Source organism: Mesoplodon mirus (assembly GCF_964341445.2).
Source record: "Mesoplodon mirus genome assembly, chromosome: 4".
Taxonomy (NCBI): domain Eukaryota; kingdom Metazoa; phylum Chordata; class Mammalia; order Artiodactyla; family Ziphiidae; genus Mesoplodon; species Mesoplodon mirus.
Window position 1 is genome coordinate 10,428,951 of NC_138979.1, and position 27,611 is coordinate 10,456,561.

The following is a 27,611-nucleotide window of genomic DNA, read 5'->3' on the forward strand; positions in this document are numbered from 1 at the left end:
CTAAGTAGTGTAAGATCAAGAGAAAAAGAAAAGAATTACATTCACAAAAAAAGACAAAGAAATTAGCCAGATATGAACGGCCAGATATAAAAGTCAGATATGATGAAAGAATAAATGGTTAAAAAAATAAAACAGTGAGAAATTCTAGAAATGAAAAACACAGAAATATCGACATGAAAAATCAGTATGTAGGATAGCTCTAACTAGGCCTAGTCTAAGAGAGAATTAGTGAACTGGAAAACAATTTTGAAGAAATTATCTAAAATGCAGCAGAGATTGATAAACTAATGACAAACATGAAAGAGAAATTATACGACATTTAAGGTAAATTAGGACATTCCGATATTTATCTCTTAGAAGCAGAAAATAAAAAGAATGAGAGAGGATCAATATTTAAAGGAATAATGACTGAAATTTTTCCATAATTGAGTAAGACTTGAGTTCTCATATTGAAAGCATATTCTGAATTCTTAACTGGATAACGAAGAATATATTTTGTGACTCAAACAGAAGTATTGAGCTTAGGCTAACACAGTGTCCAATATATAGTAGTTTTCAATAATTTTTTTTAATCACTAGAACTTAGAGCACCAGGCTTTTAATCTAAATACTGTATGGTTCAACCATTCTTATAATGCTTGAATGTTGGGAGGCAATTCTCCATGAGTCTTCCACATTTCTTCATCTCTTGTATTAGCTTTTGTTCTAGACTATATTTGCCATGTTTGCTATACAAACATATATATAAAAATAGTGTCTCCCTCCAGGACACATGGAAGTTTTGTTTGCTGTCCGGAATAGTAAAGATAAAGTCTGCTCCAGGGCAAAGTTTAGGCAGATTTGCTAGCAACCCCTTTAAAAGATTAGAGTTTCTCAAGCTCAGGGTTCCCAAACTGTGAGGCAAACCCACTGTGTATACACCATCTACCAAGGCCATTCCACATCACCCCTAGGACTTATAGGGCAAGGACAACCAACATGAATGTAAAATTCATGCTGTGGGCTTAACTGTGCATAATAAAGGCCTCTGTCTCTGATCAAGGGTCTCTTCTGCCAGCATTCTTGAAATTGGCAGGTCAACTTATTAGCTTGCAAGTAGGATAAAATCTCAGATCCTTCACAGTTCTTAACATTGGACACCCTATACAATATTGGTACACATCAATCTCTGTTTTTTACTTGTTTGTTTGCTTGCTGTTTGTCCATTTGCTTTGGGAAGGATGGGATTGTAGCAGACTGTGGAGCTATACCCACACAAAGATACAAAGATGGGCATTAGGAGCCCACAACCAACCACCTCCTCACTAGAAACTACATGCCCAGTTCCTTCTTTCTGGCACTCTATTCCACTCACAACTTAAATTTTTCCTCACTGAAGGTCTCTCCAGCAAGGCTGTAAACTCACTTAGGCAAGGACTCAAAATTGTCCACAATCATTGGCCATTCATGAGAATAAAGCTTTGTCATTGGGATTAGGATTTGAATCCCTGCTAAGTCATTTGTTACCTGTGCAGCTTTGTACAAGTTAATTAGCCTCTGCAAACCTCAGTTCTTCTTGCTGTGAAAATGGAGGATCATAAAACATTTCCCTCAGGGTTGTTGTAAAATCACAAGATATAAAGTCTTAATACAATGCCCTGCACATAGTAGGCATTAAAGAAATAGGAATTAAATATATTAAACCACAACAGGAATTCAAATATAACTGTTTTTTTAGGTCATGCACTATTTTCTATGCACTTCTCCCAGCTCCCTAAACAGTGATATGCTCCTGACATGCAATTAATAGGATTTTCATGAATAAGCTTAAATTACAAAAGACTATTCTTTGACTTAACAATACCATCTACAGGAATTTATCTTACAGAAGTAGTAAGAGATTTGTATACAACTCTATTCATTACAGTGTTACTTACTAGAATTAAAAATAATTAATAACAACCTAAATGCCCAATAATAGGGGGTTATTTAAATCAATCATTGAATACTCATGCAAGAGAATGTTGTACAGCAATTTTAAAAATTTGTGGTACAGATTGAGAGAAAATATTTGTAAGCAATGTGACCAACAAGGGATTAATCTCCAAAATATACAAACAGCTCATGCAGCTCAATATCAAAAAAACAAACAACTCAATCAAAAAATGGGCAGAAAATCTAAACAGACATTTCTCCAAAGAAGACATACAGATGGCCAAGAGGCACATGAAAAGATGCTCAACACTGCTAATTATTAGAGAAATGCAAATAAAAACTCCAATGAGATATCACCTCACACCACTCAGAATGGCCATCATCAAAAAGTCTACAAAAAATAAAAGCTGGAAAGGGAGTGGAGAAAAGGGAACCCTCCTACACTGTTGGTGGGAATGTAAATTGGTACAGCTACTATGGAGAACAGCATGGAGGTTCCCTAAAAAACTAAACATAGAACTACCATATGATCCAGCAATCCCAGTCCTGGGCATATACCCAGAGAAAAACATGGTTCGAAAGAATACATGCAACCCAATGTTCACTGCAGCACTGTTTACAACAGCCAAGACATGGAAGCAACCTAAATGTCCATCGACAGATGAATGGATAAATAAGATGTGGTACAATATATACAATGGAATATTACTCAGCCATTAAAAATAATGAAATAATGCCATTTGCAGCAACATGGATGGACCTGGAGATTTTCATACTAAGTGAAGTAAGTCAGACAGAGAAAGACAAATATCATATGATATCTCTTATATGCATAATCTAAAAAAAATGATACAAATGAACTTACTTACAAAACAGAAACAGACGCACAGACTTAGAGAATGAACTTATAGTTACCAGGGCAGAAGGGTGGGAAGGAGGGATAGATTGGGAGTTTAGAATTGACATGTACACACTGCTATATTTAAAACAGATAACAAGGACCTACTGTATAGCACAAGGAACTCTGCTCAATATTCTGTAATAACCTAAATGGGAAAAGAAATTGAAAAAGAATAGATACATGTATATGTATAACTGAATCACCTTACTGTACACCTGAAACTAAAACAACATTGTTAATCAACTATGCTACAATAAAAAATAAAAATTTTAAAAAATTTGTGGTACAAGGATATTTAAAGACATGGATATTTGCTAGTCAGTGAAAGAATGCAGGCTCCAGGACACATATATTCTAATTTTGTTTTTAAATGTATTTCCATTCATAAGATACTAAAAGGTTATAGATTAAAATGTAATAATTGATTGATTTTATGTTGTACATGTCTGTGTAGCTTCTAAATTTCCTAAAATAAACATATATACTATCTATAAGTAAACATATTCAATATTATAAAAACTATAAATAGATCATTAAAAATCAAAATAGGAAGTATAAATAAAATATTAAAAATGATTTTTGAATATAATTCAACCAGAGAAAATGATACCAAAAAATACTAGCGTAAAAAACTATTTCAAGTGTTACATTCAATTTTAAATCCCAAATCTAAGATATCTTACTTCACAGAAAAGGAGACAAATACAAGAAAATATAAGCCAATACTAATCATCTATTGGAGTTTACATTATTTGTTCTGATGAGGCTGTTTAAAAAATGCTGCCAGTTCTCTCCCTCTATGAACAAGGAATTGGGTACCAGACACCACATCTGCTAGTGCCTTGATCTTGGACTTCCCAGTCAACAGAACTAAGCAAATCCAGACCAGAGGGCAGACAGCAGAAGCAAGAAGAACTACAATCCTGCAGCCTGTGGAACAAAAACCACATTCACAGAAAGACAGACAAGATGGAAAGGCAGAGGGCTATGTACCAGAGGAAGGAACAAGATAAAACCCCAGAAAAACAACTAAATGAAGTGGAGATAGGCAACCTTCCAGAAAAAGAATTCAGAATAATGATAGTGGAGATGATCCAGGACCTCGGAAAAAGAATGGAGGCAAATCGAGATGATGCAAGAAACGTTTAACAAAGATCTAGAAGAATTAAAAAACAAACAATCAGAGATTAACAACACAATAACTGAAATGAAAAATACACTAGAAAGAATCAATAGCAGAATAACTGAGGCAGAAGAGCAGATAAGTGACCTGGAAGACAGAATGGTGGAATTCACTGCTGCGGAAGAGAATAAAGAAAAAAGAATGAAAAGAAATGAAGACAGTCTAAGAGACGTCTGGGACAACCTTAAACGCAACAACATTCACATTATAGGGGTCCCAGAGGAGAAGGGAGAGAGAAAGGACCCAAGAAAATATTTGAAGAGATTACAGTCAAAAACTTCCCTAACATGGGAAAGGAAATAGCCACCCAAGTCCAGGAAGTACAGAGAGTCCCAGGCAGGATAAACCCAAGGAGAAACACTCCGAGACACACAGTAATCAAACAGACAATAATTAAAGGCAAAGAAAAATTACTGAAAGCAGCAAGGTAAAAACGACAAATAATGTACAAGGGAATTCCCATAAGGTTAACAGCTGATTTCTCAGCAGAAACTCTACAAGCCAGAAGGGAGTGGCATGACATATTTAAAGTGATGAAAGGGAAGAACCTACAATGAAGATTACTCTACCCAGCAAGGATCTCATTCAGATTCGATGGAGAAATCAAAAGCTTTACAGACAAGCAAAAGCTAAGAGAATTCAGCACCACCAAACCAGCTCTACAAGAAATGCTAAGGGAACTTCTCTAAATGGGAAACACAAGAGAAGAAAAGGACCTACAAAAACAAACCCAAAACAATTAAGAAAATGGTAATAGGAAAGTAGATATCGATAATTACATTAAATGTGAATGGATTAAACGCTCCAACCAAAAGACACAGGCTTGCTGAATGGATACAAAAACAAGACCCATCTATATGCTGTCTACAAGAGAACCACTTCAGACCTAGGGACACACACACTGAAAGTGAGGGGATGGAAAAAGATATTCCATGCAAATGTAAATCAAAAGAAAGCTGGAGTAGCAATACTCATATCAGATAAAATAGACTTTAAAATAAAGAATGTTATAAGAGACAAGGAAGGACACTACATAATGATCAAGGGATCAATCCAAGAAGAAGATATCACAATTACAAATATATATGCTCCCAACATAGGAGCACCTCAATACATAAGGCAACTGCTAACAGCTATAAAAGAGGAAATCGACAGTAACACAATAATAGTGGGGGACCTTAACACCTCACTTACACCAATGGACAGATCATCCAAGCAGAAAATTAACAAGGAAACACAAGCTTTAAATGACACAATAGACCAGATAGATTTAATTGATATTTATAGGACATTCCATCCAAAAACAGCAGATTACACTTTCTTCTCAAGTGCGCACAGAACATTCTCCAGCATAGATCACACCATGGGTCACAAATCAAGCCTCAGTAAATTTAAGAAAATTGAAATCATATCAAGCATCTTTTCTGACCACAATGCTATGAGATTAGAAATCAATTACAGGGAAAAAAACGTAAAAAATGAAAACACATGAAGGCTAAACAATACGTTACTAAATAACCAAGAGATCACTGAAGAAATCAAAGAGGAAATCAAAAAATACCTAGAGACAAATGACAAGAAAACACAATGATCCAAAACCTATGGGAGGCAGTAAAAGCAGTTCTAAGAGGGAAGTTTATAGCTATACAAGCCTACCTCAAGAAGCAGGAAAAATCTCAGATAAACAATCTAACCTTACACCTAAAGGAACTAGAGAAAGAAGAACAAACAAAACCCAAAGTTAGCAGAAGGAAAGAAATTATAAAGATCAGAGCAGAAATAAATGAAATAGAAACAAAGAAAACAATAGCAAAGATCAATAAAACTAAAAGCTGGTTCTTTGAGAAGATAAACAAAATTGATAAACCATTAGCCAGACTCATCAAGAAAAAGAGGGAGAGGACTCAAATCAATAAAATTAGAAATGAAAAAGGAGAAGTTACAAAAGACACCGCAGATATACAAAGCATCCTAAGAGACTACTACAAGCAACTCTATGCCAATAAAATGGACAACCTGGAAGAAATGGACAAATTCTTAGAAAGGGATAACATTCCAAGACTGAACCAGGAAGAAATAGAAAATATGAACAGACCAATCACAAGCACTGAAATTGAAACTGTGATTAAAAATCTTCCAACAAACAAAAGCCCAGGACCAGATGGCTTCACAGGTGAATTCTATCAAACATTTAGAGAAGAGCTAACACCCATCCTTCTCAAACTCTTCCAAAAAATTGCAGAGGAAGGAACACTCCCAAACTCATTCTATGAGGCCACCATCACCCTGATATGAAAACCAGACAAAGATACTACAAAAAAAGAGAATTACAGACCAATATCACTGATGAATATAGATGCAAAAATCCTCAACAAAATACTAGCAAACAGAATCAAACAACACATTAAAAGGATCATACACCATGGTCAAGTGGGATTTATCCCAGGGATGCAAGGATTCTTCAATATATGCAAATCAATCAATGTGATACACCATATTAACAAATTGAAGAATAAAAACCATATGATAATCTCAACAGATGCAGAAAAAGCTTTTGAAAAAAATTCAACACCATTTATGATAAAAAGGCTCCAGAAAGTGGGCCTAGAGGGAACCTACCTCAACATAATAAAGGCCATATATGACAAACCCACAGCAAACATCATTCTCAATGGTGAAAAACCGAACGCATTTCCTCTAAGATCAGGAACAGGACAAGGATGTCCACTCTCACCACTATTATTCAACCTAGTTTTGGAAGTCCTAGCCACGGCAATCAGAGAAGAAAAGGAAATAAAAGGAATCCAAATTGGAAAAGAAATAAAACTGTCACTATTTGCAGATGAGATGATACTATACATAGAGAATCCTAAAAATGCTACCAGAAAACTGCTAGAGCTAATCAATGAATGTGGTAGAGTAGCAGGATACAAAATTAATGCACAGAAATCCCTTGCATTCCGATACACTAACGATGAAAAATCTGAAAGAGAAATTAAGGAAACACCCCCATTTACCACTGCAACAAAAAGAATAAAATACCTAGGAATAAACCTACCTAGGGAGACAAAAGACCTTATGCAGAAAACTAAAAGACACTGTTGAAAGAAATTAAAGATGATACCAAGAGATAGAGAGACATACCATGTCCTTGGATTGGAAGAATCAATATTGTGAAAATGACTATACTACCTAAAGCAATCTACAGATGCAATGCAATCCCTATCAAATTACCAATGGTATTTTTTTACAGAACTAGAACAAAAAATCTTAAAATTTGTATGGAGACACAAAAGACCCCGAATAGCCAAAGCAGTCTTGAGGGAAAAAAACAGAGCTAGAGGAATCAGACTCCCTAACTTCAGACTACATTACAGTAATCAAGACAATATGGTACTGACACAAAAACAGAAATATAGATCAATGCAACAGGATAGAAAGCCTAGAGATAAACTCACACACCTATGGTCAACTAGTCTATGAAAAAGGAGGCAAGGATACACAATGGAGAAAAGACAGTCTCTTCAATAAATGGTGCTGGGAAAACTGGACAGCTACATGTAAAAGAATGAAATTAGAACACTCTCTAACACCATACACAGAAATAAAGTCAAAATGGATTAGAGACTTAAATGTAAGACCGGACACTATAAAACTCTTAGAGGAAAACATAGGAAGAACACTCTTTGACATAAATCACAGCAAGATCTTTTTTGATCTAACTCCTAGAGTAATGGAAATAAAAACAAAAATAAACAAATGGAACCTAATGAAACTTAAAACCTTTTGCAAAGCAAAGGAAAACACAAAGAAGACGAAAAGACAACCTTCAGAATGGGAAATAATATTTCCAAATGAATCAACGGACAAAGGATTAATCTCCAAAATACATAAACAGCTCATGCAGCTCAATATTAAAAAAATAAACAACCCAATCCAAAAATGGGCAGAAGATCTAAATAGACATTTTTCCAAAGAAGACATACAGATGGCCAAGAAGCACATGAAAAGCTGCTCAACATCACTAATTATTAGAGAAATGCAAATCAAAACTACAATGAGGTATCACCTCACAGCAGTTAGAATGGGCATCATCAGAAAATCTACAAACAACAAATGCTGGAGAGGGTGTGGAGAAAAGGGAACCCTCCTACACTGTTGGTGGGAATGTAAATTGATACAGCCACTACAGAGAACAGTATGGAGGTTCCTTAAAATACTAAAAATAGAACTGCCATATGAGCCAGCAATCCCACTACTGGGCATATACCCAGAGAAAACCATAATTCAAAAAGACACATGCACCCCAATGGTCATTGCTGCACTATTTACAATAGCCAGGTCATGGAAGCAACCTAAATGCCCATGGACAGATGAATGGATAAAAAAGAGGTGGTACATATATACAATGGAATATTACTCAGCCATAAAAAGGAACGAAATTGGGTCATTTGTAGAGACATGGATGAATCTAGAGACTGTCATACAGAGTGAAGCAAGTCAGAAAGAGAAAAACAAATATCGTATACTAACGCATGTATGTGGAACCTAAAAAATGGTACAGATGAACTGGTTTGCAGGGCAGAAGTTGAGACACAGATGTAGAGAACAAACGTATGGACACCAAGGGGGGAAAGTGGCGGGGGGTGGTGGTGGTGTGATGAATTGGGAGATTGGGATTGACATGTATACACTGATGTGTATAAAATGGATGACTAATAAGGACCTGCTGTATAAAAAAAAATAAATTAAATTCAAAAAGAAAGAAAAGAAATGCTGCCAGTAATTTTACCATATCCGGATGCAACTCAACATGTGATGTTCACTTTTCATTCAAATACCGCTTTATCTCCAAACCACAACCAGGGAATTTAAATCATTAAACCAGGGAGTTCTTTTCTCACCTTAACAACCATTGCATTATAAAATTGTCAGACTCTTTAGATGATCTTTGGATTTTGAAGTCAAGATGCTATTTAATTACCTGGCCTTTTCTGAGCCTCCCGTGCACTGGTAAATACCAATGAATTCCATGAGTTGTTTCTGTAACATCGCATCTTTGCCTTCAACTTGAGTAATGAATTTATGTTGTAAAAGATCTGACACTGTTGGACGCTTTTCATAATCTTTAGTCAAGCACCTGCACTGGCAAAAAGGAACATGCCATTATTAGATAAGTTAGAGTTTTGCATTTATCATTCGCAGTCCTAAAAACTGCTCTAACACAATGGAATGATGTTCTTCATCGATGCTCAGCCCAGGAAGCCCATCTCAAACAATCTTAGAACTGTAATATAATGAATTAATCTGTGAGAGATTACGCCGTAGTGATATCAACTTCCAGCTAAATTCCCCTTCCCTGGCCTCCCAGTAAGCATTACTGCAGAGAGATAACTGAACTCAGTCTCCATTGCAAAGTCTCCTTTACAAGTCAGTAGCTAAAGATAAACAACAATGCAGTCATTACAGTTTTAATGCTTACCTAGAATTAAAACAAACTTTTCAGTTTCCCTTCCCTAATGCTTTTTTTTTTTTTTTTTGAGATACGCGGGCCTCTCACTGCTATGGCCTCCCCCGTTGCAGAGTGCAGGCTCCGGACGCGCAGGCTCAGCGGCCATGGCTCACGGACCCAGCCGCTCTGCGGCATGTGGGATCTTCCCAGACCAGGGCACGAACCTGCGTCCCTTGCATCGGCAGGTGGACTCTCAACCACTGCGCCACAGGGAAGCCCCCCTCATGCTTTTAAAGGTTTCTCAATTGATCTATTTCTTCCGACATGATAAAACTGCTAACCCATCTGCGAGGGCTTATGTGCTGAGGATGTTTAAATCCCATGCCAGTGGATGTTTTTTGAGGTCCTCCAGGAGAAGTACGAATGCGTACCACACCTCTTGATAGGCTCAACCAGGTGAGAGCACCTGAAACGGCATCACAGGAGGAACCCTAGAACAAACACTGGATGTTTAACCCAGTGTCTTCAGATACTTGGAAGAGGGATTAGACTAGTTTTCAGTCACGAGGGACAAAAAAATCTAGGATCGATGGGGAGAATGAAGAGAGACACAGATTTCTGGTCAGTATAAGGGAGAACTTTTTGATAGTGAGGCTTATCAAAGATGGAAAGGACCACATTGGGATGGTAAGGACCACATTTTTCTTAGGGGTTTACTGACTGGATGGCCCCTCGATGCACGTGTTCCAGAAGGATTCACGCTCTGCATACCCTTCCAACCCTGAGGTTCTGAGGATCTATGATTATGAGAAAACTGGTCAGAGTGGGGCTGTCATTTGGGCGTAGAAAAAAAAGAAAAAAGAAGAAGGAACCCATGCCTGATCTGACCCATGCCATTTCTCATCTGCATTGTTAATCCCCCTGGCATGAGAATTTGGCAACTTATTCTATTGGGCTGACCTAAAAAGATACTACCCAGGGAGGCTAAAAGATGCTAAGGAATGAGGATGACAATGTCTGAAAATAAGAACAAGTGCTCTTAGTTTTCATTTAGTTTCAGAGACTGTGTCGATTTCTGCCACCTGCAGCACTCATATCTACGTATTGAGTTTAGTCACATAGGAGGTTATTTTATTCAGGTAAAACATTATCAGATAGCTGATGTGTACCAGCCACTCTGCTAGACACCGGAGTTACAGGGACAAGTAAGGCACACTCGGCGCCCTGGAGTTGTTTACTGGCTAGTGAGGGAGAAAGACCTCTAAACAGGTAGTGAAATAAAAGAGGAAATGCTACTAGAGGAAGAGGAACAACGGATGGGAGAGCTCCCAGGGCAGAGTCCTAACTGCTTGGGGGAAACCAGGAAATGTTGCTCAGAGGTGAAATTGTGCCAAGTGTGTCAAAGTCGCCAAGTCCCATTGAGGATCCACGCGGAAGGATCTGTGGACACGGGGCATGGCTATGAATCATGGGGAGCCCTTCAAAGCTACCAACAATTCTCCTGAGAGGTCTGTGAAATTCGACTGCAGTTTATTAAATATTCTGCAGTGCATAGTACATACTCAGTAAAGACTATTTAAGTGAAAACTAAAAGAAAAAGCAGATTACCGATCTTTCTTGTATTTTCATAACCCTTAAATAACTCTATAGAAACAAGCAGATATTCTTGGTAGGAAAACCAGTGATAGCAGTGTGGACAAGGATGACCGGTTCCTCTACGTTTTTGCCCTCTTTACATTTTCTGAGTGAGCTTTGACACATCAAAGCTTAATGACCCCTCTCTCCCATTTACAACTTGCAGTCATCCCTTCCCTTTATTTTGTCAAGGTGAAGTCGTGATAAAGATTGTGAAAAAAGTTCATGGACAGATTTAGAAATGGCTGACTCACAGCTTCTAGTCAATTGTCTGGAGGCACTGCACCTGTACTAAATATCTGTCAAATTAAAAGTGAACTTCAAACGTATACACATTTTATCTGTAGGATTATCTGACTCACCAAGTGCAATGACAACTCCCCTGTGATGGGAATTAGCAATGCAGATAAATGAAGGGCTAAGAAACGGACTGAACAGACGATGGGTGGAAGGTGGGACATGCTGAGGGTGAGGCTGCAGAGGGCAGCTGGACAGAACGGGTTCATGGACGATGCAACGTCTGCAGCAGCACAGCTATCAATAAGTGAGCGAACAAGACCCTGAGATTATCAGAACAATAATGCGTTCACTGAACATTCAGAAGACGCTACAAATGCTTGTTCTGAAGAAAATCATGGAAACTTCTGGGGCTATTTAATAGATGAGGAGGAGATTCGGAAGCACAGAGGAATTGTTATAAAAAGCACATCTCAAAGTTACAGCAGGACGGGATCTCGTTAATTCTTTTAAAAGACTCTATTATTACTCACTTGCTGATGAAGTCATTGAATTCTGCTGACCATATCTCAGGCTGCCTCAGTTTTGGGGGTGGATTCCTAGAAAAAGAAGATACAAGGTTGGATTGCGCACATTGGTCAGTAACGATAAAAATTAAGAGGCAGAGGCAGCCAGACGAATGTCATTGCTGCATTAAGGTTCTGCCAGGTGTAATCAAGCATTACCATCACTTTCCAATTTAAAGACAGACAATTAGTTTTTAATCATTCTTTATATGGAATGACAGTTTCCTTGTTTCTCTGAAAGCACTTAATATATGACGCATTTTTTTCTATCTGATAATTTTTCTTCTTTGAAAGAAGCTTCTTGCTTTGAACTGAGAGCCCTAGAGGAAAACATAAATACTTAGCCGAATAGAAACAATGTCTACTGGGGAGAAGATTTTTTCTTTTGAGTCCAGCAGAAATCTCTGAAGAATATTCAGGTGACAGAGGTGACCTGAAAGGAGAAGTGTTCAAAATATGGAGGAAACTGCAGCATAGAGGGGCCTTTATAGTACAATGCCTTTAAAACTTGTTCTGTCGTTACTGGGTAGAGGGCCAGAAACAAGGTTACACAAATAAGGAACTGGAAAATATGATTAGCAATAAAGCTCTGAATGCCACTTAGAAGATTCTGTTATTAATTCCTTTCATTTTAAGCTGAACGAATCTTTTCTTTTTTTGGTATGTTCATGAATACAAAGGAACATCATTTGAAAATGAGGCTGATCTAACTGTAATCAAGCAACACTGATCAACCACGATAGTTGAATTTGCTGAAGTACTGCTTTATGTTAATTCCAACAGCTCCTTGTTTTCATTAGTGGAATGGAAATACTTTGTCTTCAGCTCTGCATTAGTCCTTAAATAGCTTATAACGAAATTAATGTACAGTCTGTACAGGCTCATTAAAGAAAAGTACAGCTACTCATCTACCCTAGATCATGCCTAAAGCTCATTTTACAATCCTAGGACTATTTGAAGGTTGCTGATGTGCACATTAAAAGAAGTAATTCTTTTCTGCAACAATCTTGCTTTGCTTCTTGTTCTCCTGAAAATTTCCTTTCTAAGAGGTTTATCAGTTTCTTGGAGTATAACAAGGTTTTGATGATTTTAGGACATTCAGAACCGGGTAGCTTTTCAGATCCCCCTTTTTTTCTCATTTCTACAGTCAGTATTCTTAGAATTCCATTTCAGAGAGATACTGGTGGTAGACGTAATAAGAAATAACTTAGATGGTGCAGCTTCCAGAAGTACCTTGCTCATAGGTACAATATGTATCAACAGTAGCATCCTTCCTCCATGTGGTACCATCACCAAGAGCAGTAACACTAGGCTAACTATGGTCATTTAAACCATAATTTAAATGGCTCAGGAAGAATAGTGCTTCATCTTACATACTGAATGACAGTAGAAATTAGGATATACAGATTTTTTTGTTTGTTTTCCTCAAATTTAATGAAATGTCTGACTTGTTATAGAGCAGGTTTTCGACCTTTTTTTTTTTTTTTTTTTGGCTGCACAGCGCCGCGTGCGGGTTCCTAGTTCTCCAACCAGGGATCGAACCTGCGCCCCCTGCAGTGGAAGAACAGAGTGAGACTTAACCACTGGACTGCCAGGGAAGTCCCTCTGCTCTTTTTTGTAATCTTGCTTCCCCACTTACCAAATAAGCAATATATTTTACAAACAGTAAGACCTGAGAGATACCTTGAAATTGTTATGTAAAGGATGATCTATCTCTAAGGTATTATAATTCAGAACATATAGACAGGACAGAAAATTCCATGGTAAATTTAAAAACAAATTCAAATGCTTTGGTCCTATACTAATTTAATTACATGCCAAATATTCCAAACAGATCTATTTGGAAATGAATAGGTCATATTGGCATTATTTCTTTAGGACCAGAACCACGCCCCACCAGGGCTTTGTACGTATGATTCAGTGTTCTATAGGCATTAGGACCACACAATTTATTTAATGGAGAATGTGGTAACAAACTGTAACATACACTACCCTCTCTGCCCTGGACCCCTGTCACCACAGGCCCCCTCTGTGTGCATTTCATTAAAATTAAGGTACCAGGCAAAATCCTTAAGAAAGTCTTCAAAAGACAACACATTTATAATAAGAAGAGGCAGTTTTTTCACATCAGTTTTCTGAAATATCTAGGAACTACCCAAAGCATATATAAAACAGTGTTTAATTAGTGATAAGATCAGCAGGGGAAAGTCTGTCAATACACACATTGAAGGGGAGGGGTCTCCATAGAAAAGCATCTTCCTGGCTCCAAAGAGATTATTCTTCTAAGTTTAGTGTTTCATATTAATATATTCAAAACACTAACAAATTTGAAATCATTACTTTATCAATAAATTTTATTTCTAACTTTCTTAATACTATTATCTTAAAGTTCTAAACAAAGAGAAGTATTAGCAAGTAGTAAAAAAATTACTAGATTGATAGAGTGAAATGAAGCACATCACTGTTACACTGACTGTGGACCAGGGAGCCTCACTGATGAATCTGGGAATGGATCAACAGTGGCAGGAACTGCTGTTTTCTGAGCGCAAATCCTTGCCAAAGAAAAAAAGACACACTTAGTACCAAGAGAAAGCTCTTTTACTTAGACCAGGGAAATGAAACTATGGAACAAAAAGTGTGTCTCGGAAGAAGCAGCATGATATTCCAGGCCATTCTGCTCCCAACCTGCTGAAATATATCTGGGTATTTCCATGAGGAGCTTGATGAGCACTCAGTGGCTAGAGGAAGACAGATGGACCCAGTGTGAGAGCCCCCTGACCTTGGTATTTTGAAGAGTGCTCTCATGGGATGGAGGTCTGCCAGTGGAGGATCTCCATCCCCAAGCTCGATGGCCGTGATCCCCAGGGACCACGTGTCACATCTGGCATCGTAAGTTGTATCCAACTGCTGTTCACATGCAATCACCTAGTAGAAAATGAAAGAAAAATGAAGTTTGTGACTTTAACAAACACATAGCAAAATGCTTAGAACAATGTGTAAGGGTTCAAACTGATGAGGTTTGAGAGCTCCAAGCAAAGGCAGTAACACAGGGGAGTAAAAGCTCAAATTATAAATTAGTAGCAGTAGTTTTCTTCTGAGAACAGAGAATATCTTAGCAGGATTGCAAGTATAAGAAGAAACCTATGAAAAACAATTTCTGAAAATGCAAAACAGAAAGGGGACTGAAACAGTGTCCCCATGGGAAGGGATGTAATCAAATACACAGCTAACACCTGTGCAATGACAGTCACTTGATAAACATTTGATGAGCGCACAGAGTCATTCATCTCGGCAAAGATAAAGAATACATCTTTAACAAATAAAAAACGAAGGAAGGGGGCTTCCCTGGTGGTGCAGTGGTTGAGAGTCCGCCTGCCAATGCAGGGGACACGGGTTCGTGCCCCAGTCTGGGAAGATCCCACGTGCCGCGGAGCGGCTGGGCCCATGAGCCATGGCCGCTGAGGCTGCGCGTCCGGAGCCTGTGCTCCGCAACAGGAGAGGCCACAACAGTGAGAGGCCCGCGTACTGCAAAAAAAAAAAAAAAAAAAAAAAAAAAAAAGCGAAGGAGGTAAAGGACAATAAGCTTGAGAGCAGTCTAGTTAAATGGCCTCGATCTTTTCTGACAGCTAGAAGGCAGGAATGAGACAAGTGTGGAGAAATGCAAAAAGGCTTATGCCATTAATAAGAGAAAAATAAACTGGATAAAAATAAACCTTGGTAAGGCTTTATCAGCAGTTATCTGGGAGCACACTAAATAGTAAAGCTACAACCAGCTTTTAAAAAATTCCACTAATAAAAGGGTGTCACTAAGAGACAAGAAAAAAAAAGGGGGAATCTTTTTTGCAGTATCATGAAATAGTGCTAACATAGAAGAGTTATTACACAGTTACTTCACAATTTATTTCTAAATGTGTAAGTGTAAATACAGACAGACTTCAAATAATAATTGTAACATCAGTGATAACAAAAAGAAAATTCAACTTTAAATTTTTAAAACTATTTTTTATATTTTAAAAAATTTTACATTTTGTGAGTGCCAACTCACAAGACAAAAAATGATTTGGGGATGATGGCAGGTTAGAGTTTTATCATTTAACTACAGTACTGTGAAATGATATGCAAAATGAAAGGAATCTAAGGTCCTGTCTGGAACGTAGTTCATCTTTCTGACTCTACTTAACATCAAGCTTTTTAACACATTAAAAAATCCCTGTGTTGGCACAGAGGATGAGTTTATGCCCCATTTTGCCCATATGATGTTCTAGGTTTACGCTCGCTTCCCTAGTCATTATAAATACCATCCCCTTTCAATCTCCAAAGTGTCCTGGCTTGGACAGTAAGTTACAGGGTCACCCAGCACAGCCACTGTCTCTCCTGTCCCCTTCACTGTGAAACACACATTCTCTAGTTTGGGAAGGATGGCTTTACGTAACCAACAAATGCTACCTTTGATCTAGAATTTAACTGAAAAAATGTCAAATCAAGAATTTCACTTTTCAACTGCTAATCAATTTGAACAATTTTGTTTACCTTATTGTTTTCTAATTCATAGCAATTTGACATTCTTCAACAATTCTAGGTAAGTGGAAATTTATTGAAATATTGCCAATCATTCACAAGTTGGAAAATGCTTATTACAGGGAGATGCATACAATATGCACAAAATCTTGAACATATATTTATATGACAGTTTGAAAAGACCACAGTGAACCTTTCTCTTTTATATAATATCCATTGGTTTGCCGAGCAGGAAAGCACTTTCAAACCCTATTTGTGCTACAGTAGGCTTATTAATAATAAATAATGACTTATCAGTAAAATGCCTGTCTAGTAATCATATAGTAAGAAGTATCAATGTTAATTATTAACTTATTTATTATTCTGGTAATTCAATTTTAGACAGATCAAACTATTGCCTTTTCCTCATATACTGGTTCCAAGATCTACTAATCAAAATTATTTTTACTAAATGGCATACTTAAAATATAATACTGGCTTTGTTGCTATAAATTAACATATGAAAAATATAAAGCTAGATGATTAATTATTTAATATTAAACATTTAGTTTTATATATTATAGTATTTTTATAGTAATTAATCATATATGTGGGTAAGATGCAAAGCTTGGTATTATAGCTAAATTTTATTAATTTTTCACTTTGAAAATTTTTCATAAGCTTTTAAAACAACAGTAATATATCAGAACAAACTGAAGAAACTCTCACTTGAGATTCTCTTACTCAATTTTTTTTTAGCATTTTTATTTGAGATACTCTTATTCAATTTTGTTTTTGCTTATATGACTATACTTTCTACTTTTATTCTAAGATTTTCTCCCTGTTCAAAAAATTTTTGAATCCATTGAAATTTTTTAAAGTTTCTTAAGCTAACTTATCCTTTCTCCATGTTTTACATTACATTTACATTTTAACTTTTTTTTGCAAGTACTAATTGAATTAGTATTAAAGTAGGAACAGTACACCAGGATTTAATCCTCAAGCAAATTTAATTCTACGATTTTGCAATATTAATATAGTATTTGAATTACTTCTCCTCCCTTCTTGCTAGAGTTGTAGGTAAATAGCAGAGCTTTTTCCAAAGGTTGCAGAGAAAGCTTTCAAACATATGTTCTCTACTGATGAACATAATTAAAAGGATTAAAGGTATTAACAGTGACTGTGGAGAAAAGATGTGACTCTAGAAAACATTTTTCCTCAAATATTTTAGCAGTTTCTCTACAACTTCCCAAAGGTGATGGTGAAAAGAATCTCCTGAAGTGCAATATGGCCCTAAGCAGAGTGACTCAACATGGGAACCTACTATAAACACAGGTTAATAGGCCAGAATCTGATCTTAAACAAAGATAGGCGTTTTTATATTTCTATCCAAGTTAAAAACAAAATCTAAATATCATTAAGAGAGATGCATGCTAAGCAATTAAAAGTATATTTAATGAAAAATTAAGGTTGCAAGTACAGCTGACCCTTGAGCAATACAGGGTTAGGGGTTCCAACCCCCCAAGCAGTCGAAAATCCATGTACTGTTATCTCTGCCTCAAAAACAGAGGAATTGATAAATGACTCACCCAAGGTCAGGAAGCTGACACAGTTTGGATAGAATCAGGACCCAAACCCTAGTTCTTTTGATTCCACATACTGTGAGCTCTGATCAAACACAAACTTTTTCCCACACTTAGTTAATTTAAAGATCTGTAAAATGGGATTGAGATTAGCAGATACCAACTACTATATAAAAACAGATAATCAACAAGGTCCTACTGTATAGCACAGGGCACTATATTCAATATCTTGTAATAACCTAAAATGAAAAAGAATAGGAAAAAGAACATATACATGTATAACGAAATCACTTTGCCGTACAGCAGAAACTAACACAACATTGTAAATCAACTAGACTTCAATAAAAAAAGAAAACAATCTGTAAAATGAAAATACAGGTACTATATTTATTGAAAAAAAATTTGCGTATAAGCAAACCCGCAGGTCAAACCTGTGTTGTTCAACTGTAGTTTCTCTTTACCTCATGTGACTCATTCATTCAATCCCTCATTTATTCACATATTTGCTCACAGCCCATTTATTATCTCCCATGTCCCTCCTCACACATGTAAATATGTCACATAAAAACAACACAACTGACATTTTCTCCTAGTATATTCCAAAAACACATATGGAGCTAGAGTATGCATAAAAAGGAAACTCAGAAAGGATCAAATGTTACATTTGCCTCCCTCAAAACTCTATCTGACCTCAGGAGCCATCCAAAAGGGCGTTCCTACGGATGTATTCCGACGGTGCCAGGTGCTGGTGAGCTGTGCAGACACGCCTGGAAAAAAGAGACGAGACTTACTTCTTGCATTCATTACTCAGGTAAGGAGATTCCAACTGCAATAAATTTGCTTACAAACGAATACTAAAATTCTGTTGCCTTACAGTTTGGATAGAATCAGGACTCAAACCCTAGTTCTTTTGATTCCACATACTGTGAGCTCTGATCAAACACAAACTTTTCCCCACACTTAGTTAATTTAAAGATCTGTAAAATGGGATTGGGATTAGCAGATACCAACTACTATATATAAAACAGATTGAAGTTCAAGCCATTGGACTTGAACTTCACCTTAAAGTATCCTAAGTCAGGGTGTCTACATAGCCAAGATACACAATGGTCCTCCTATTTTCTATTTCTCATATCCAGACGTACCCAGGCTTAAAGCCCCCCGTTGCTGACTTAATCTGCTCCTCAGCACACTAACCTCTGTATCTTTTGACCTTCTAGATTTTAAACAATTTGTCTGTATTGCATATTTTGGCACGTAGTTATGATTTGAATGGTAGGCTCTCTCCACTCCCACCTCCCTCTCTGCACTACTAAATTCTGGTGAATTTGAGAATGTTTTATATCGTGGTATGCACATAGTAGGTGACTTGTGAATGTGAATAAAATTATTTTCCATCTGTCAACTTGAGACAAATCACACCTGACTGGAAATTTCAAATTAACTACATCTATGTAAACCAACACCATCAATAGAATCAGTTCTCTTCCTTTAGAGAATTATACACAGAAGGATTACAATGAAAAGGCATAACCAAATATTTCAATCATGTCATCTCATTAATTCCACCTGGTTAGATACAATCATAAGTGACTCAGGAAAATCCAGAGCGTAGTCTCCTTCCTCACATTTCATACTTCTGCTCCTCTGGCTGCTTGGTGCTGCTTCCCTTGACCTGCTCTGGACTTGATGGGTTATCCCCAGATCGTGGACTTGAACTCCTTGATGTCCCTGTTTTGAAGAGTACCTCCCGGTGTCACATTTGTTTTAGGCTCTAGCTGTTTATCTTATAGACCAAGTAGAACAAAGGCACTAATTGAGGTTTAAAACTGGATATATTTGATTCCTCCAAGATGATACTCTGTCATGAAATTCAAAGGCCATATTCAGCCAAAAGGGCATTTCACTGGTGGAAACATACTTGAGCAGAGGGCTATGCAGTATGTTTTGGTTCCATATTAATTTCGTCCCTCAAAGAGCTCCTCCACTAATGTATTAATCTTTTCCTAAGTGGAATCTTCATCTACGGCCTTCACATTTTGCCTTCAAAAAAGCTTATCATTTGACAGAAAAAATATCCTCATGAAATCATTTTTGAAATTCAAAGGAAATTATCTGATCTGTGCTTGAAGGTTCTCCCTTGAATATTTTCTAACACATGATCTGAAGAAAGGGAATAAACATTTAATACACATTTCTCCCAAAAGCATCCTCTACCTCTATCTCTACTCCAGGTATTTTACCTTTCAGAAAAATTAAGTATAAATCTAAATATTTTATCTTGTCTTTTCCTATGAATTAAAGGGAGGAATGATTAAGCTTGACTTTTATAGTATCAGAGTACAGTAATTTATTTACATAAGTAGGAAAAGTAAATAGATTTTAAAAGAAATTTAACTTAAAATTGATTATAAATCTACTAAAATTTATTCTAAGGGCTTATAATTATTTATGAAAAAACTGAAAATTATATTTGACCCTCGGTGAACATTTTTGTTTCAATTTCATAAAGGTAGTTTAAGAATTCAAACGTCATTTAAGCAAAATGTAAAGGGGGTAGAAAAAGCCACAACTGAGTAAAATATCGAAAGTTTTGCTCCTGGTAAGAAAGTGACACTTTAGACTAATCATTTGATACATTTTTCTTCTTTCTGAAGATAAAGAAAACATGTATCGCTAGAATTGGCATTTTTCAGCAAGCAGTCATGCCCTGGCATCTGAATTTATAGATATGGATGTAAGGAAAGGACCATCCCTCCATACTCCACAGGAAATATATTGGGAAGTAGGCTAAGAAGACTGTCTTAGGATGTGGCACAGGACCCAAGATAGACCATTCAGACTTCGTGGAAATGTGAATCTTCAGTGGAGACACTAGAGTGACTAGACTAGAGTGACTAGGGTGAGTCATCCAGTGTTGAGGATCTAAGGATTAGCCCAGGTGATGCTGCTCTGGAGGTCCAGGGATGCCAGAGCCCTTTCCTAGGAGGCTGGATTGCCCAGCTTCTCCCTTGGCTTTGTGGGCCACTCAGTGCCATTTTCTGTAGCATTGCCTAGGCTGGTCAGGGTTAAGTTTCTGTTGCCTACAATCAAGGAACTCTGACTGATACAAGAACCTAATGATTTCACATATAAAGGAGCAAACTAACAAGGGTAATGGTCAATAATAATGAGTTTACAAAGTCTAAGAGTTATTAGGTTTTATATTAATATGAATTAAGAATTTTTTAAAGCAAACGTTTGGCCTCCAAACTTCTTGATCACACATTCCAAACAATAAGAAACTTCTGAGCAAACATACTTGATATAGATACAGACTATTTTCTACATATTTCCTAGTATAGTAATATACACATTATGAAATGTATAAAGATAATTTTAAAGGATGATACTAAAATAATAACTATTATGAATATTTCATAATAAGTTATGGATATTTCTGCACATCAATGATATCTGGGATAATGAATTACAATGCTAATGGAGTCTCATATATTTAGAGTCCTTTGGGATCCTGCAGAAAGAGTGTTTTACACCTGGTTCCTGTAAACTGAATGGAAACAAGAAAAATTAGCCCAGAATGTGAAGAAGGAAAAACAAAAAGTCTCAAAATAAGTGAAAAAGGAAAAATGCAAGGAGGTAGAATAAGAAACCCTTGAGTCTGAGAATATTGGATAATTATCACATTAAAAACAGGACACACACCTATGAAAGAGTAACAGAGGAAGGTCTTGACCGAATCATGTTTGTTGAATGCTTCTGCAATGACTGTTAACTCTGAAGATCATTTTTTCCAACACAACCAACTACTTCAGAACTAGAAGGCAACTTAATGGTCATAACATCTAACGTGCTCATTTTCAGGTTAGTAAACTTTAGCTGGAGAGAAAAATGAGTTTCCTGAGGACAAATGGCGTTTTTACTTAACATAAATTCCCACAAGAAAATTAGCTAAGAAGGTAGAAAAATGCAAAATTCTCTTAAGAATAACTGACTTAAATTACTTTAAAAGGCCCCAGGATGGGCTTCCCTGGTGGTGCAGTGGTTAAGAATCCGCCTGCCAATACAGGGGACACGGGTTCGAGCCCTGGTCCAGGAAGATCCCACATGCTGCAGAGCAACTAAGCATGTGCACCGCAACTACTGAGCCTGCGCTCTAGAGCCTGCGAGCCACAACTACTGAGCCCGCATGCCACAACTACTGAAGCCCGCATGCCTAGAGCCCGTGCTCCGCAACAAGAGAAGCCATCACAATGAGAAGCCCGTGCACCGCACGAAGAATAGCCCCCGCTCGCCGCAACTAAAGCCCACGCACAGCAACGAAGACCCAATGCGGCCAAAAATTAATTAATTAAATAAATACATTAAAAAAATAATAATAATAAATAAATAAGATCATTGAGTGCTGGTCCAAAACACTTATTTTACAATGAGAAAAACTGAGAAGACAAAGAGGTGATTCTTAAAAAAACAGAAGGAAAGTCCTCTTTGGTACCCCTAAAGCGATCACATCATGGAAAGGCAGAACTGGTGACTTACACTAAAATTGCTAACCTCACTGAGGTAGTTTGTTTTTGTGTTAGGTAATTCCCTAGATATAAGTTTTCTTTCATTTGTTGCTAAATAAAAACTCTTTCAAGATGTCGGAAATCCATTCTTAACTTCATAACAGAATTTTTTGGTGTACTTTATGTAATTTAATTTCAACAATAAAAACCAAAATTTTGAACATCTCTGAGAATATAGGGCAGTACCCATCAATAAGAAAAAAATATTCTCTAGGATATTTAGAAATTTCTTTGTCTCTCCCTTTCCATAACCCTCTTTAAAAAAAAAAATCTTTATTTACAGTTACTTGCAGAAGAGGAAGGCCCAGGCAGATGTGCTTGTAGTATATCAGCCCAATCCCCAGTCATGGCTGATTGGATTACAGGGGATGTCTGACCCTGCCTGTCCAACTGAACTCCTTCTCCCATTCCCAATTCCTTTGGATTTAGGTGCTAAAAGTCTGGATTGGTTAGCTACTGGCACTAGACCCATAAGGTCATAAAGGCTGTGACAGTTGAGGCTGCTATTTTTGAGAAGCCTTGTTGGGCAACATGAAGACTCCAGAGGCTGGTCTGTAGACACTCAAAGAGAAGCAGAGAGGAGAGATTCAGTTTCTCCAGTGAGAGAGTAAGAGGCAGCAAGTGGTCCTGGTCCTCATCTTGCATTCTTCTGTCTGTTCCAGTCCCCTTCCTCCTGTTTTTCTTATCTAGGAAATTGCCTTTTGTATCTTACTCCTTTCTGGAGCTAGTCTGGGGTTCTTGTCCTTACAACTGAAAGGCCCTTGACCAAGACATACACACTATCTATAAGGCCAAACAGCTTCGTTCAACTTCAGAAAATGTTCACTTTGGCAGAGTGGAGCCCATAGGTTCAGCTGGAAACACAGAGGTCTAAAACAAAGAGTCCATTTATTCATGGCTTGGCTTTACAAACTGAAAGAATTCATCCATGTCTTTCCTTTCAGATAAAATAAAGGTCACCTCCCTGAAGTATAAAAATAAATTCTGACTGAGGAAAATATTAATTTTTTGTATAGGTATGAAAATTCTAAAGCTCTGACAACTTTTAAAAATGGTTCTTCCCTCTAATTTCTTTTTTCAGTATATCATTTCATTATATAAATCAGTAGCTCTCAAATTTTCAAGATTCATAACACTCAACTACCAAATATATATATCTGGTAGATATATCTGTGTGTATACATATAATCTTTAGACATACACATAAACATCTTTAGACATATGTGCTAAGTCTCCAACTCTACTCCATAGTTAAAAAAATTTTTTTGGCATAATCTCAACCTTAGAGAAAAGTTGGCAGGAGAAGTATAAATAATTTTGTTTCCTGAACCATTTAAGTATGTAAACCATGTAATGTAAGTGGGCTACATGATGCCCTTTCACCCCCAAATACTTTAATGTATGATTGCTACAAACAAGAAGATTCCCCTACCTACCCACAATATAATTAATAAAACCAGGAAATTTAACATGGATCCATTTCTGCCATCTAGTCTACATGCTCCATTCTAATGTCATCAGTTGGGGCTTCCCTGGTGGTGCAGTGGTTGAGAATCCGCCTGCCAATGCAGGGGACACCAGTTCGATCCCTGGTCCGAAGAACCCACATGCCGTGGAGCAACTAAGCCTGTGCGCCACAACTACTAAGCCTGTGCTCCACAGCCTGTGCTCTAGAGCCTGTGAGCCACAACTACTGAGCCCGCGTGACGCAACTACTGAAGCACACACGCCTGAAGCCCGTGCTCTACAACAAGAGAAGCCACCACAATGAGAAGCCTGCACACCGCAACAGAGTAGTCCCTGCTCGCCGCAACTAGAGAAAGCCCGTGTGCAGCAACGAAGACCCAACACAGCCAAAAATAAACAAATAAAATAAATTTTTTAAATAAAATAAAATAAAATGTTAAAAATAAAGAAACATTTGTTTAAAAAATAGTCATCAATTGTCCCAAATATACTTAACAATGAAAGGATCCAATCCAGGATCACGTGGTGTGTTTAGTTGTCATGTCTCTTTGGTCTCCTTCAATCTGGAGGAGTTCCTTAATATTTCCTTGAACTTCATGACCTTGATATTTTTTTTAGAACTTCAGGCTAGTTATTTTGTAGAATGTTCCTGAACTTGGATTTGTCAGATATTCCCTCAAGATTATATTTTTGGCAGGAATATCATGGAAGGGAAGTCTTCTCCTTGTAACCTATCAGGTGGTATGTGATTTCCATTTATCACATCAGTAGTTGTATTCACTTTGCTTACTTGATTAAGTCTGTGTCTGCCAGGCTTCTCACCTATAAAGTTTCTCCTTCTCTGTTGTAATTAAGTATTTTATGCAGAGCTTTATGAGACTATCTAAATATCCTATTTTTAATAAAAACTTAACCCACTAGTTTAGCATCCATTGAAGTTTTTGGATGAATTAATTATTACTATGATGGTTGCCAAAAGATAATTTTTAAGCTTTCATTATTCCTTCTATATTCATTAGTTGGCATTCTTCTGTAAAGAAAAGCTTTAGCTTTTTTCCATTCATCTATTTGTGTGTGTAAGTATGAAAGTATGAGTTAATGGATTTCTACTTTATTCAATGGACATCATTGTTATCATTATTATTATCATTATTTTGATGCTCAAACTGTCCCAGATTTGGTCAGTGAGAATCACTTCAATTTGGCTTCTGTGTCCTTTTGACATTGTCTCCATCATTCTTTGGGCAGTTCCTCACTTTTTGGCACATTAAGTTCCAGGCTTATCTTGTATAGCCTTAAAAATCAGCTTTTCTCCAAGAATGCTTGCTTACTATTAGTGGAGAATTATATTTAAAAACTGAGAGCTAGATGCTTGATGTGCTTGCTCTTGGGGCATCAAGCTTGCAAGTTCTCTTAGCGGACATAGCCAGATACCCTGTACACACACACACACACACACACACACACACACACACACGTATCACATTATATTTCTTTGTATATGTCTCTCTACATATTGAAAACCATGAGTTCACACTGACACCTCCCATTCCAATCCATCATCATGGGGTTCAGTTTTCTCCCTTCCACATTTGTAATTCTCATCTCTAACAGTAAGAAACCTGGCTCCCATTGTCCTCGGGATATTTCCAGATGGTATCAAGCCCCCTTTATGTAACCAACCCCTTGTCTCCATCTTGACCCCTATGCAGACGCACTTATCCAGCTCAGGCTCTGACAACCTGACCGGGATCACCACCATCCCCCTAGACAAATGCTCTCTTTGTCCCCTCCTCAGGGACTCAACGCCCCAAGCCGAGCCACCACTGCCCCTCCCCTCCCAGCGTGGACACCTTCCTCACCCCTTTCAGTCCAAACCACTTGCTGAGCTGCACCCTGACTCCCATGCTCTCTCGGGCCCACCAAATGGCTTTTGTTCTGAATTATTCTGGAAGAAAGGAAGGAATGAAAGGAACTTCATAGTTTTTAAGTTCAGGTGTGCCTGCCTCACTGGGTGCTACAAAAGTGGGTTATTAATAAATAAGTCACAGCTTCTCTTTGACCTACATTCTTCATTGGGGATTTGGTCTAAAATTGAGCATGTGGGTAATAAGAGATTGAAAGCCATAAAACACTCTGTCATAAGAACGATTTCTAAATAAGTCACAAGAAGTACATTCTGTACTTTGGTATTGAAATGTTAACTATTCTGTTAGAAATGAAGATCCCCAGAGAGAAATCTGTAGAAGTGAGAACTGAGTACTGCCCTTTAAATTTAGTCTCTCTTTCATTTTCTATTCCAAATGAGGACTGCTTTTTCAGACGTTAGTTGACTTGCCTAAAGGGGTTTATCTCCTGGGAGGCTGTGTTATTTATTGATTGATCATACACCAGTGACTGCTAATGTATTTCCTTTATAACATCTGCAGGCTCACTTGTCTTTTTATTCTCTGAGGTGGCTGGTGGTTTTCTGTAAAAGCCTAGCCCACTTAACAAGAAAACAAAAGGTTTTCTTAAAGGCTCTACTCATAACTACCATTAGCAAACTGAATCTTACTTTTAGTGTAATTAAATAGCTTGATATTTAAAGTTAATATCCAATTGACTCTAGCAAAGGGCTATTATTTTTTAAAACAGAAAGAAGCACCTATTTTGGGAACTCAGATTTTCAATATTTAGCAACTATCAATATTTAAATAAAGTATTTATTTACTACTTATCAAGCACCTACTATGTATACAACACTGAGCTAGGGGCGAGGTGACAGTATTACTTCATGATAATAGCTCAGATTTTTTAAATTATAAAGTGTCAATAATTATACTACATAGCTCACCTGTATCATCCCACTTAACTCTCCACAGTGATCAACCGTATGAGGTAGAGACTGTTTTTCATACTTGATGTCCCTGGAGATTTTAAGTGACCTTCTCAAGGTCACACAATTACATGGAAAATCCTGCCTCCCATTCACTCACTCATTCGAGAGTATTTATTGAGCACTTCCGATGTGCCAGTGCCATGCTTGGTTCCAGGGACAGAGTGACAGGCCAGACAGAGACCGAGCCATCACAAAGCTCACAGCTTAGCAGCGAAGGTAGTCAAATTAAACACATGATTACAGTCAAGTGTGATAACTGTTTGGCTAAAGAAAAGACAGAGTGCATATATACAATGGAATATTACTTGGCCATTAAAAAGAATGAAATCATGTCATTTGCAGCAACATGCATGGACCTGGAGATTATCATACTAAGTGAAGTAAGTCAGACAGAGAAAGACAAATATCATATGATATCGCTTATATGTGGAATCTAAAAAAAACATGATACAAATGAACTTGTTTACAAAACAGAAACAGACTCACAGACTTAGAGAACAAACTTATGGTTACCAGGGGGAAGGGTTGGGGGAGGGAAAGTTAGTGAGTTTGGGATTGACATGCACACACTGCTATATTTAAAATAAATAGGGCCTCCCTGGTGGCGCAGTGGTTGGGAGTCCGCCTGCCGATGCAGGGGGTGCGGGTTCGTGCCCCGGTCTGGGAGGATCCCATGTGCCGTGGAGCGGCTGGGCCCGTGAGCCACGGCCACTGGGCCGGCGCGTCC

General features: G+C 37.4%; 1 protein-coding gene across 3 annotated transcripts in view; it reads right to left on the minus strand.

Moving 5' to 3' along the window:
- Positions 1-27,611, minus strand: part of LOC309802706 (myosin-IIIa) — a 128,409-nt gene that overhangs the window by 62,927 nt on the left and 37,871 nt on the right. For all 3 annotated transcript variants that reach the window (XM_082618464.1, XM_082618465.1, XM_082618466.1), the window contains 4 exons: positions 18,659-18,735; positions 14,668-14,813; positions 11,856-11,921; positions 8,983-9,138 (listed from right to left, as the gene is read on the minus strand). In XM_082618464.1, the coding sequence (XP_082474590.1) occupies positions 8,983-9,138; positions 11,856-11,921; positions 14,668-14,813; positions 18,659-18,735 (445 nt within the window). The remainder of the gene's footprint in view (positions 1-8,982; positions 9,139-11,855; positions 11,922-14,667; positions 14,814-18,658; positions 18,736-27,611) is intronic.